The sequence below is a fragment of the Taudactylus pleione genome, unplaced genomic scaffold, assembly GCF_031769625.1.
Source record: "Taudactylus pleione unplaced genomic scaffold, aTauple2 ptg000494l, whole genome shotgun sequence".
NCBI lineage: Eukaryota > Metazoa > Chordata > Amphibia > Anura > Myobatrachidae > Taudactylus > Taudactylus pleione.
Window position 1 is genome coordinate 1,028,669 of NW_028284896.1, and position 13,956 is coordinate 1,042,624.

General features: G+C 44.1%; 1 protein-coding gene across 1 annotated transcript in view; it reads left to right on the forward strand.

Moving 5' to 3' along the window:
* The window catches only part of LOC148502523 (uncharacterized), a 32,669-nt gene extending 19,338 nt beyond the window's left edge, over positions 1-13,331 (forward strand). The window contains exon 3 of the mRNA XM_088449740.1: positions 240-13,331. Coding sequence (XP_088305866.1) covers positions 240-3,688 — 3,449 coding nt within the window. The 3' untranslated portion in view covers positions 3,689-13,331. The remainder of the gene's footprint in view (positions 1-239) is intronic.
* Positions 13,332-13,956: the final 625 nt, after the last annotated feature.

Consider the following 13,956-nt stretch of genomic DNA (forward strand, 5'->3'; position numbering starts at 1 on the left):
GAGTGCCAAGGGTGAGCCAGGCCTCATTGCCCAGCATCAGTGCTTCATCTCAGTTATGCCCTGTGACAGAATGGAAAGTCTAATGCAAAGCCTGCCCAGAAGAGTGGAGGTTGTTATAGCAGCATAGGGGGAACCAACTCTGTATTAATGTCCAAGGTTTTGGAGTAACATGTTCAACAATTGCATTTGTTGTCATTCCACACTGCACCTTATTTATTGGCTTTTTTTTTTTTTTTTAGTTACAGAATGTTGGACGGGTGGAACGGAGGAACCCAGATCATTTGCTCCTCTGGTAGGGAAACTGCCTGAAGATCAATCTGCTTCACAAAACTCCCAAAGTACCCTTCTCGCCCGCGAAGCTGATGACCACGAGCAACGTTGGAGAGAGAAGCCTGTCCATCAACTGATCTCGACTGAGCCAGTGTGTCAGCCGGGCAGTGCCACCATTGAGTATAGCTATCCCTCTGGACAAAGTTCATCGTCAACACTGCCTCTCTTAGAGAAAGGCAGAAGCAGGGAAGATGACATTGTGGACCAGGCGGCAGTAGGTGCAAAGGTTACAGGACCGGCGGAGGATACTAGCGCACAGCCTGTGCTACATGGGATTACTCCAATGCCAATCCATTTTGGCAAACTTGAAAAAGATGACGTTGTGATTTGTAGGCCCCATGGATGGTCTAATGTTGGGCAGCAATCTAAGACTGTGGAGACTAACAGGAGAAAAGATACTGGCTCTAATGAACAGCCAAACCAGAGGTTCTGGGGCTTGTTTCAGTGCTCGTTTTGCAGTTTTGTTTTTCAAGATCTCTCTGAACTTTTGCAGCATCAGGAGAGCCACAACCAGGAGAAGTTCCAGGGTATCGGGAACGAGCAGGTGCGTCCCGAACAGCAGCAACAGCCTGTATTGGAGTGGAGAAGATACCGTTGTATTGTGTGTGATAAGACTTTCTGCAAACAGTCTTCCCTGGTCACGCACCTGCGTATTCACACTGGTGAGAAGCCATTTTCCTGCCACGTATGTAGAAGAAAGTTTAACCAGCGCACCAGTCTCACAGTCCACCTACGTACTCACACTGGGGAAGCACCGTTCCCCTGCAACAAGTGCAATAGGAGTTTCCGGCAACAGTCTAATCTTACCCACCACATGAAGAGTCACCAGAGAGCAGAGGACCTAGATGGGGTAGACTGGAGTGAGGAGAACACAGCCCCCGGCATTCCTTTCATGTATCTCATATCAGAAGGGGAGGAATCCGGCAATGAAGTTTGGGGCAGCAAAGTCCCATTTGTGAAGAATGATAAGGGAGAAGACCCTGCATCTTGTAAAAGGCCCTATGTCTGTGGACACTGTTTCAAGCGATTTACGCACCAGTCCAACCTACTGGTTCATCAGCGCATTCACACCGGAGACCGATCTTACCGTTGCCAGGAGTGTGGCAAACATTTCAGCAGGAGGACCAGCTTAATGGTCCACCTGAGGGGGCACACTGGAGAGATGCCTTACTCTTGCATGCAATGCGGGAAGAGTTTTCGTCAACAGTCAAATCTGCTCTACCACATGAAAAGCCACGCGATGCCAACTGAGCCGAAAGCAGATGTGGCCACAGATCATGAACAGGTCGTGAAGTTGTCTGGGCAACTTATTGGTCCATCTGGCCAGTATGTAGAGCGAGATAATACACAGTTGGTGAACATTGGAGGGGGGGTGAGAATCGATGAAAACCAGGTACGGGCATACCAATGTACCCAATGCTCAAAATGGTTTCCGAGTTCGCACAGCCTCCTTCTGCACCAAAAGCTTCACGTGGAGCAGTCAAGCGGTATCATGCACTGTAGAGAAATTCAGGTTCCGTACCCCATCAACAGGGGTCTCCCACATACGTACACTGAAAACATGTTATCTACACGTCAAGAACACGAAAGTTATCCACAGCAACATTTCAAGCTGACGGCCAGAGCGGAGGGCAGCAATGGGTCTGGGATGCTGAACAGCCTGGAATCAAACCTCATCCCTCAGCCAGGACACAGCGCTGCTTATCAAAGAATCGGCATCCACGCTGCAGATGGAGGGCACGTAAAAGGTCCTTTTCATGTTCTGGGAAGAGGCAGGCCAAGGAAAATCTCTTGGCTAGGGCAAGGACAAGGGACTTCCTTGGGAGGGAAATCTGTACATAAATGTTGGAAGTGTCCGCGGCATTTTAACAACAAGTCAAACTTAATTGTCCATTTGCGCATCCACACGGGGGAAAAGCCCTTCCAGTGTTGGGTGTGCGAAAAAAGATTCAGACAGCAGTCAAATTTGATCCAGCACCTCAAGAATCATGAGGACGTTCTTGAAGAGGAAGACGTGTCTCACCCGCAGAAGGACACCAACAAAGAACAGCAAAGTGGGAAGACTCTTCAGGGTGTCGGAATGATTCAGTCCCCAAGCACTGCCCAGACTCGGTTGGGGTTTCTTCCGTTTGATGGAAACCAGATGCATCAGAACGGGCAGCTCTATCAGGGGCCTCAGACTATACATCTAGGTGACTTAGCCTCTAGTACCGAGAGTATCACTGACAATTTAGAGGTAAATGGCTCTCGGACATCAGCTGAGAGGACGTACAAATGCAGCAGCTGCTTTAAGACATTTAATCACAAGTCTAACCTCTTGGTCCACGAGCGCATCCACTCGGGAGATAAGACATATCGCTGCCTGGAGTGTGGAAAGCATTTTAGTCAGCGCACCAGCCTAATGGTACACCTACGGACTCACACGGGCGAGATGCCATACTCTTGCCTGCAATGCCGAAGACGCTTCCGACAACAGTCTAACCTACTTTACCATATAAAGACCAATACTGTGCAAGGGCAGCTAAATTGTACAGCAGAGACCTTGCCAAATGCTCCAATAATTACTCGGCTAGAGCCAGTGGCGGAAGCTAGCCTTGGCTCTGACGTAGAGGCTGCCGCTGAGCAGGTACATCCTTGGGGGCACTTGGAAGGGAATCCTAAGAATGAAACTGCATCTCTTCCACTGCACGAGGGCCCAAAAGGGGAGTTCCTCTGCACTGCCTGTGATAAAATATTCACTCACCAATCCAACCTGTTAGTTCACCAACGGATACATTCTGGAGAGAGGACATACCATTGCCACGAGTGCAACCGTCAGTTCAGTCAACGCACCAGTCTTATGATCCACTTGCGTACTCATACCGGAGAGATGCCATACTCTTGCCAGTGCTGTGGTAAACGGTTTCGGCAACAATCAAACCTCTTGTATCATTTGAAGAGCCACGTAGGACAGGGGATTAACATGGATGCCAGTCAAAGCGCCGAGTACGCGGCGCCCAGGGCTAGAGGTCGTCCTCGAAAAACTGAATCGAACGATGCAGTAAGGGAAAAAAGAATAATCCCCAGAGGCAAGCGTACTTACAAGTGCACGGAATGTCCAAGGCGCTATAACCTCATGTCTAATCTGGTTGCTCACCAAAAGTCGCACGATCTCCAGCCTCTCTATAGTTGCCTAGAGTGTGGAGACAGCTTCCTACATCAGGGTTACCTTGCAGTCCACAAGAAGCAGCACACCAAGGTGACCCCTCCCCACCACGGAATCCAGTTCTGCTGGAGACCAAACCAAGAGCTAATGGACCCCAGAAATCTGGGTACGGAAGAGGAGAGGAGTACAGTATACACACAGCATGAAAAATGAACCACAATAAATGAAACACTGAGCATAAGAGCCACCAAAATGGAAAAGGGAGATCAAGACTTGATGATGGCTAATGGTCTGCCATAACTACGTTTTGGCTGAGTCATCTCGGGACTTATTCTATATGCTTTTCAGGTAGTAACCGAATCATTTCAATTATATCGATTATATCTAACCACTCCATAAGGTTGGCTCTATTTCTGATATATTTCTTTGATGATAAACTGGATTCCAATGAAAAATCACATATACGATTTAGACTAAGGATTTTGGAAAAGATGTTGCCTGGAACAAAATAATGTAATTGGGCACCAGTTTTAGAAGCCGCCTCTGCACGGTTCCCCAGTGCTCTGTCTTTCACCATAGTTCCGGTGAGATAAGTGGTTCTGACTAGGGCTTTGAAGTTGGGGATTAATACCAAAATTCCAAGACATGGGAAGCACTTTTGCCATGATTCCATATTTTTAGGTAACCACTTAATAGAATCTAAAGCACCGTGGCTACCTACTTAAAAACTCTGTTCTTTGCCTACTCGTGGTGGCTGTGGCAATTTTTGGACTGGACCAATATTCACAAAAAATGGAGTTTGCCAATTCACAAAAACTTGACATCACTGAGATATGAGACCCTGAATATTGGTTCAGCCCACAAAATGACTGCCTCCAATGTGTCTAGAGGGCAGATACACTTTAAGCTACAATCCCTGTGGCCCCTGTTGTGGCAAAATATATATTTAATCTATTGACAGAAAATGACCCTCTAAATGCTATTTATTTTTATAACTTTTTTTTTTTTTTGCTTTTAATGGTTCATAATTAGTTCTAAATATCCTTTATTTATTCATAGGTGTCGCATATAACATTGTTTTAGTGTTTTTGTAGGGATAAATTGGCAATTCATTCTATAACTTTGCAAGTTGCCTTGACAACTCCTGTATTAAAGGGACATATAACCCTAACATTAATCTTCCATTACTGACCATAAAATGGACATAAGTATGTGTATGATTTGTGCGTAGAGACCAAACCTTTTTCCGCGTATATATGCATTTATATATTGATTAGTTTGTATTTTGCTTAACTGCTGCGGTTGCAAGCCTGGAGATCTTACATAACTATAGACATATAGTTTTCTATAGAATGACTTGGTATAAATGAGGTCTTTTTGGTATCGCTAGTTTTTCTCTAACTTAAGTTGTTCACTTTAAAAACAAAAATTTGCTGGTGAAATTATAATTTCTACTGTACATCTATGGCACAAGTATAATCTGTCTATGCATGGAGGACATTTGTTGCTGAAGCTCACCCTCTAGTGTAAGTAGCCATTTTGGCGAATGAACCGGCCGCCAAGGACCTTCTGTGGGAGAAGGTGCCTCAGTAACATCTCCGTGTCTCGGTGAATTGCATGGCTTTAATCTCCTGAATGCTGCGTTAAGCGTACAGAGGGGCCGATTCAGGGTTGCACGCAAGTTGGCCGCATTGCGCACAAGGAGATAAATGCGGGCCTGCATTCAGAGTTGCAAGCGGCCGCACTGCCTGCAGACATCTTGAGATAGTAGCCATAATTACTTTCAGCGCACATTTTTACCAGCCCAATACTTGGCGCAGGCGATCCGCCCAAAATCGGGTGAATCTCTGCATACGCTCAACCTTGCACAGCCCGCCATGCTGCCGGAATACTTATACCTGCAAACGCTTAGTTACATCCGTTCAGCCACAAGTGGAAATGCTGTTGAGCTGCGTAGGACTGAATTGGCCTTAGTACGCTGGGACATGGCACAGTGGCAAAACTCGCAAGATCCGTCCATAAAACGTAAAAACCAGCCCCGGATTATTTAAGAATATTTAGATAAGAGGTGCATTCTGAGTGATCACAGTCTCAAGCTGTTTGCTTTTGCGCAAGTTAAACTGTTTTATTTTTCTGCATTTACAGTGAATTAATGTTATTCATATGTTAATGACATGCAAGAGTACGACCCCCTTGTACTCAGCAGCCATCAGTGACCTTAGCAAGGTAAACTTCTCATTCTGGTTTATGCTGCAATCCGGTGCCACCAGAATTGAGAAGGACGCCTGGATCGTAGATATAGTCTGAATTTAGCTTCATCCGTGTGTGAGCTGGGATGTACCGTACACAGACATGTGTATTTGTAGGCTGGCCGTTTGTACAACCGCCCAAAACCCCCCCCCCCCCCCCCCCCCCACCTCACATGGTTGCTTTCAGCCGGATACACTTTTATACCCCACATCGAAGGAGAGAATATTCAAAGAAATGTAGAATAAGCAAAGGTTACAGAAGTGAACTATATAGACCCATTGCTCTCACATACTTTTCAAATAAGCAATGTATATATGACTTGTTTATTCACCTTGTCCACCTCTTTTTTTTGTAATGGCAGAAAAATACCTAAACTAATTATTTGGGCAGAATAACCCTGTCTTGCCAAAGGCAAGAAGCAACACCCCATTCTCTTGCCTGATTTTTTTAAATTTTTACTTTTTAAGATGCAGGTTGTGCCCACTAGTGTCCCATGAGTTATTGTGAATTGGACCTAGACAGAATGTGTCCGTCTGAAATCCAAACCCAAGTAGAGATAGTGAATACCTCGCTTAGTTTTATTTCAAAAACATGGGACGAATGGATTTTATCTTGCACAATTTTCCTTTTACAGTACCTGCGCAATTAGAACCCATTGTGAGCATACTAGCTGGTCAATCATAGGGGTACGAGCAAAACTGTGCGAGTCCGGGCCGCCAGGGGGACAAATTGCCGCGCTGTTGCTGGCCTTTCTATGCCGTTGCAATGGCAATTTGCCCTGTTCACTCCTAATTGGATTGACCCCTAGATGTACAGGATTGATAAGGATTGTCATTTTCGGAACTGGGCTGAGTCCTCAGTCTACCTACCTAAGAGCCCGTACAGATGGGGGATCATTGTTGTAGTTTTTCCGCGTGGTCTAGATGCTTTGCACTTTTAGGAACCGGAGCATGCCCTACATCCTGCTGTTCTGTTTACATTTCCACTGAAATCCATGTAAACACCTTCCAAACAAAGGTCAACAGTTGGCCTATGCTTGATCTATCGCATTTGATGCATCTTTACTGAGTGAAAAAACGGTGAAATGCGTGGGTATCATTTCAAGTAGAATTCAGCATTTGAAGCCGCTAAGCATATCGTCTCCCGTGGCCTTGGTTTAGAGGCACATTGACACTTGTGTGTGCATACTATAGAGGTCTTACATTGGATAACCACTTTTGGACAACCTCTTACCTTTTTATCAATGTGCTTTACTTCATAGCGGGAGGGGTGACCCTCTACCAGGACTTCCCCTCCCATTATCTGAAGATGTAAGATGTATTTAATTGCAGCATAAGATGACTCGATCCATCCAGTCCTTGGTAGAGCTAGAGAAGGTGCTCTACTAGGGATGGCCATCAACGATTAATAAACATCGATGGCACTGATGGCCGTAATCCAATGGACAACCACCATCGATGGAACAGAGCCAAACAATGTCCCCCAAGCCCGCCCCCCATATGTATTGGGACACTGACCCTGACATACCAGCTTCATCTCTGTGACAGCATGCCTGCTACTTTTACCATCAACCACATTACTTTTATATCTGAAAGCAAAATGTATAGATATTGTAATTGCTCTAATGATAACAGGATGTAAGTGGATACTTGAAGAGCTAGGGCCACAGTCACTTGTTTTTCCCCCTAATAAAACGATTAGAGCATTTACATGTATGTTTTATTTCTTTATTAATTTTACATGTAGAATATTGTACTTTCAAGCTACAAAAACTATTAAAAAAAGAGTTATTAGAGCAGCAATCCCATATGCTGTAATTTATTTTTTCTTTAAATAGCAAGTTCAGTACCTATTAAGCATGCATCTTTTTTATTAGTTGTCTAACTACAAACCAGTATCTCTCTGACACGCGCAAGCTTGCAGAATACAATGTAAAGGCAGAGGAGGGGGAAGTAATTTACACTGTACAGACGAAGCACGGCTTAAAGGGCTTCTTTCCCTGCACATTACATTGTGTGTCTTGTGCCTGTGGTTGCCATGGTAATCACATGGCACTGAATAATTAGAATTAATAGCAGTACGAAGAAACAAACCAAATTGCAGTGAATTAAGTTGCCCATCCACTAGACTATTAAGTTGAGCAATTTAACGTTATCGGTCGATGATAGTTTGCAGATTGCTTAAAAAAACGTCTAAAACAACCAGCGATGCGCGCTTCCACTGGTCGTTTAGACATCTATCATTGTACAACCTGACGATATTGTCAGGTTCATCATGTTTGCAGATGTTTGATGTGCCTACACTGAACGACTGCTCGGCCAGTGTAGGCACATCACAGACAAACGATTGCACGATTACAATGTCGTAATCGTGCAGTCTTTTGCCTGTCGGCTAGTGGATGTGCGCCTTTAGAGTCGTCTTAAACCCTTCACATGTTTTTGTGTTATGAAGAGACTTGTATTGGCAGATAATCTATCTTACAGACCAGGCAGGTAGTCTGCCTGAGGATCCGCTGTAATGGTTCCACAGCTCCTACCAGCCAGGTGGAGCTGTAGCGCGATACAGTGAGAGAAAACTTAGCTTTTACATTCTAGCCATTAAATACAGAGGGCCTGATTCTGAGTCGCATGTAATGCGGTCACAATGCCGGGCGCTTCCAGCAATTGGGAGTCCTTGGCGAGTCGTACGCATCTATATCACAGCATTATACCCAGCCTCCTGGGCCCAAGAGCAGCCCTTCATTAACAATCGCAGCACTTGCGCCCATCCCATGCTTGGGGCAGAAGGTACGTCTGAAAACGACGTGCACTCTGCGTACTTGCAACTCTGATGGCGCACCCGTACGCTACTCTTATGTGCGAACACCCCATAATGCCCATTCTTCTTTGTGAGGAGCAACTGAGATATGTACGACGCAGATGTTGGCTGCGGCGCTCATTCAGTTTGCAGCTGCATTTGAGCTTGTGCGCAACTGAGAATCAGCCCCAGGCCAGGGAGTATTCATCAATCCACTGATTGGAGGGAACAGAAATGGTGGTGAGGACTCGGACAGAAAATATTAAACAAAAATATCTTTATTGTTAAGACTTAGAAATACTCAAACAGACCCCCCCTCCCCCGACATGTAGGTTCTTTGCAGCTGGCAGATATTGTTCTTGAGGTGCTATTGCCTCATGCCTCAGTGATACCACTAGTTTCTAATGAATTTATAGATTGCATTCTCATGAACCCAAGACCTCGCTACCTCCACAGTGAGGGGTACACTTTAGTCCCATTTTGGCACAATGGCGGCCACATTACATAACTGCGATGACATTTTAGCAGCACAGTGTCTATGTGTCGTGAGGGTGCAGCAGTCTGTTACTAGATCATTACAGCTCTCTGTCTGGTACAGTCCAGTAATAAGTGGCACAATGGCTGAGACCGGATCAGTCATTCCAGCAGCTATACTCTGCACTGTGCCAGTAACATTCCCTGTATGTATGTATGTATAGAGAATGTGCAATGGTTACAGACTAACAGCTGGTGCGTCTTCTCCTTTAGAGAATGTGCAATGGTTACAGACTACCGGCTGGTGCACTTTCTGCGTCTTCTCCTTTAGAGAACAGTGGTTGGCGGTGATACAAATAGTCAGTTGGAGACAAAAAATTAAAAAATATCGGCTCAAATCCTCACAGGTCAGACTGAGTAAATAATTTTCGTCCCGATATATACACATTACAATTACCAGTTTAAAGGGCAGATTCAAATAGCTGCAGAGCTTACCATAGCCTCGAGCTTTAATGCCCGCAGCTATACCATTATAAGCCTATTTGCTAATGCGCGTTATCACATAGATTCTGGGTTAAGTGCCTAGTACTATGGGTTAACACCGCGGCAAGGGCAGAAATCCCCACTTACCACGGATTTCACCCACTCGCCCTCCTGACGTGTGAACAGAAATACATGGTTTGTGGGCAGCAACTGAATAACCCTGGGCACCAGCGCTATTTGGATCTGCCCCTTAATGTGTGTATTTCTAATGCTACAATAGGAATAACATTTCCGATTATTTTTTTATGTACTGTACTCACAAGCAAAATGTTTTTAGAAGTATCATAAGAAGGGTCTACAATATCTTAATGACACTAGTACTTTAATTATCTGATCACCAGCCAGCAAACCATTAGAAAGAGGTTTTTAAAAGAACTCCCTTAAAAGTGGTTATAAAAAAAACTGGAGATTATATATATACACACATACATACACAGTATATCCAGTGATCATAAAATAACTGGATATATACAGTATATGTATTTAAAAAAAATATATATATACAGTATCCATAAAACTGGATATGTATATACACAGTATATAATTTCTAATAAATGCGCTTTTAGCATATGTCAATGCTTGAGCAATTGTTCTTTACAGTATAATTAGAATATGCTTAGCAAAAATGGCCTTCATAGAGGGCATTTACCAATATATACAATCAGGAGCCAAAACGTGGGGTCATTCTGCAGCACTGTCAGTGAGACGCTGTTCCCTGCCTAACGGCATTATATAGAGCCTGTGCTTTATTATGCAAAATTAAAGATGTTAAATACCCTTTAAATAAATGTAGTATTGCGGTTTCCTAAAGTAACCTTTGAATCTAATTTAAAAGAAGGGCTATGATAAATGTATTATTAGGCAGTACACTGACCATTTCAGTCCCTGTACAGAGTGCACTAATTTCTACAGATGGCCATACACTTTAAGATTATCTGTCCAACCATCCAACTAGTTGCCTGGTTGGAACGAAAATCTGGTCATCGATGGGAGCAAATATTTACCCATGTGCTCTCCCAAACGCAGGAGGTCGGCCAAATTGGTTAAGTTAAAAGGAATTAACCAGTTTGTCTGAATGACTGTTTTTGTTCATTCTCCAGTGTTTAGTAGCAAGTGGTCAATTGTCATTTGCTCCCATACAGCAGGGACGTGCAGGCAGGGCCTCTCCTGTCATACTCCTGAGATTTGATATAAAAATGATTAGAATACAAAGAAGATATCTATAACTTATAAACATCATCTTTGTTTATTGTAATCATTTTATAGTGAACACTCACCAGCTTTGTGGAGCTTCCTGGGACTGCAGGGAGACGAGAGATGAGGCGGCAACAGCTCAGCCTCACTTCTGTATAGTCAGACACTGCTTGCAGAGCTGGGGGCAGTAAGCTGTAGAGAAAGAGCTAATAGATGTGCACTGCAGTGTTTAGAGATCGGAGCACAGTCAGCAAAAGAAGAAAGTGATTCAGGTAGGGGAAACAATGGACACTGAATCTTAGCGTAGTGAGGGGAGAGTTACAGTGAGTAGGGGGTGAGACAGGCTCCCAGTACTCAGACCCATCTCCATGTGTGCCTCCCCAGCCATTGACCTCACTGCAATACAGGCTTCCACTGCGAGCGCCTTGCGGAGACGAGACAGACCTACAATTATTATGTCTGTTAATGTATCATAGCTGAGCTCCTTGACAGCCGTTGCCTCCTTTTAACAAATAGTTAAAGTACATTTATTATAAATGTATTACACAAGACATGCAGCATTGATACCCCAATTTACAAGGTTTCATAAAGGTTCCTGGCCTGATTTTACATGGTACGCACATCTATGTAACTTGCCATGATTCCAGCTCATCACACTTCAGGAATATTGAGCAGTCTGTAATAGTCTCATGTATAGAACATGGCGACTCAATTTACCCAAATAAAATGTATGCATTCACTGGTCTTTACCAGACTGTAGCAGGATCTGCAGGTAACACAAGTAGGATGTTGAGTTTATGTCTCCAATACATTTGCTGAAAAAAGGGGATTATGTATAAACACTGAGGATTTAAAAAAAAAAAAAACATTTAAAAGGAGAGAAAATGTTACATTGGAGGCAGCCATGCCATAGGCTTAACCAGTTATCACAAGAATGCAGCCTATGAATGCACTGGCAACAAGTAGGAGATATCAATGCAGCAAGTTAAAACTTAATGATTAACAAATATACAAATGGCTCATACATTCTGGGGCATCTACATGGCTGTTACACAAGTGCACCAACCTCTCCGCATGTTACACAAGTGCACCAACCTCTCCACATGCTTTTTTTCCAACGCATTTCAGAAGACTCCTCAAACAGGCAATCTGGCACTTGTGTAACATCCAAAGGGGTTTGGTATATGTCAACATTTAGAATGTTGACGTATAACATGTTGTAATTTCAACCCCCTCCCCAGGAACTCGACTGTTAATTAGGAACTAGTTACAATATGACCTCATCAATAATCAAATATTCTGCCTATCAATTCAATAGAAATCAGTGGGGCATTAATCACTGACTCTAGAATATCCTTTACACCTTATGAGTTCACAAGCTGTATTCTCAATTACTATTGGTCAACCATACAATAAGACTAGCTACAAGCTGTAGGCAACACACATAAAACCAGTGAGAACGTAAGTTGCAGATGGCCACGGATGTGGGATATTGTACATGTGACCTCCATTTGACTACTCTTCAGTGCAGTAAAACTACTGTGTGTAGCATTTTATTGCACAAGATAAACAGAAAGTTGATGCTGTTCTCCTGCCACAAGGGGGCGCACTCGCAGCCATATCTCAAAGTTCTGTCCTCAGGGTGAAATGTGCGGTATCTGTTATTTATTTTGCAATAACCAGAGGTTCCATTGTAGAAACCCTTGCAGAGACATTGTAAAATAATGAACGTGTATGTGCAATGGTGCATATTTACCTGTCTGTGACTGTTACACTTTCCTTTTAACACTTGTATTTGTCTTCCATTGAAACTAAACTCCAATTCTGTAAAGTTGGGAAAGCCTTCTCCGGACGTTACCTCGCTCACTCTTATTACTGTGATTCTTGGTCCGTTTGCAACAACTAAACCTTTTCAGGCTCAGTTACAGTCAGATTCTACTGAAACCACATAAATAACCCATTATCCTACATGAGACTCCCGGAGATTACAGTGAGCACAGATGGCGACTGGTGAGCCCAGCGGAGTGCGGTTATGCAAGACCCAATATTAACACAAGCAGGTACTTGAACCGGAGCATAGTCTATTCTCAAGGATTCCAGCGGAGTTTATATCACACAGGCTGCCATACATTGACCCTGGGAACGCCTGAGGAACCTACTATGTTAGGAAAGAGACTATGCACTGTCTGGCAAGTCCTCTGAGGCAGCAGAGAGACCATATTTGTTATAGAGCGCAGAGGTGACTTTCTTCCTGTAGTGACACAACCATCCTTTATCCAGATCACATTGTAACCAGTTATTCAACCAACCAAAGGAAAACCTTCCAGATAGCGGACATTGATGCCCAAAGGGTATGCCGAGGATGGCCCGGAATGGACAGGAAGGTGTATTCTCTGACTGTGGCTAACCCATGAACTAGAAGCATTGTGGTGTCCCGTCTCAGTCAGCCGACCTTCCACGTGTGCTCTGCTCTCTGCTGTGACACCTCACTAGGCTCTGGTAATAATAAAGCCGCCTGTAGCTATTGTTAGGTTACTTCTCCATGTGATATTACTAATACTGCATTAGCAAAACAGAATAAATAATACGTTTGGATATGCAGATGTGTCAGAGGTCTTCCTTCTATTATAGTAACCAGGTGATGTGGTTTCACCTAAGTGGGCGATCTGCTCTCGGGCTCACCTCTCTCATTATATACCATAATGTGAGTTATGACTAGGGATGTGCAGGCTCGGATTAGTTTGGACTTTGCCGCCAAATTCAGATTTTTCCTGCTAAAAATCGGGTCTCAGAAAGAGGCAAAACGTCATCTTTCATGGACAAACATCATCATTCCTGGACAAAAGTCTGTGAAAGATGATGTTTTGCCTCTCTCCGAGACCCGATTTTTGGCGGGAAAAAATAAATCAATCAGAATTTGGCGGGAAAATCCAAACTAATCCAAGCCTGCATTATCCCTAGTTATGACCCTGTGGCTGCGCTGCAGAGTAGGGGGCCATTACGTACAGCCAGCACCCAGCTGGGGAGGAAGGCAGGAGGACCTGGTTTGGTCATTGTGGCATGGAGTGTTGCTAGGCAACAAGTATCTGTTGTAGCCCTGTTACGCCTTTGGTAGCAGAGGCCTATCAGCTGGTTAGCATGACCAGCTTAATGCTTTTTCCACATCTGAGGGAAGAATGAGGTTGGTACTGGTCACCTCTGTGGTGATTGTGTGCCCGGCCCTG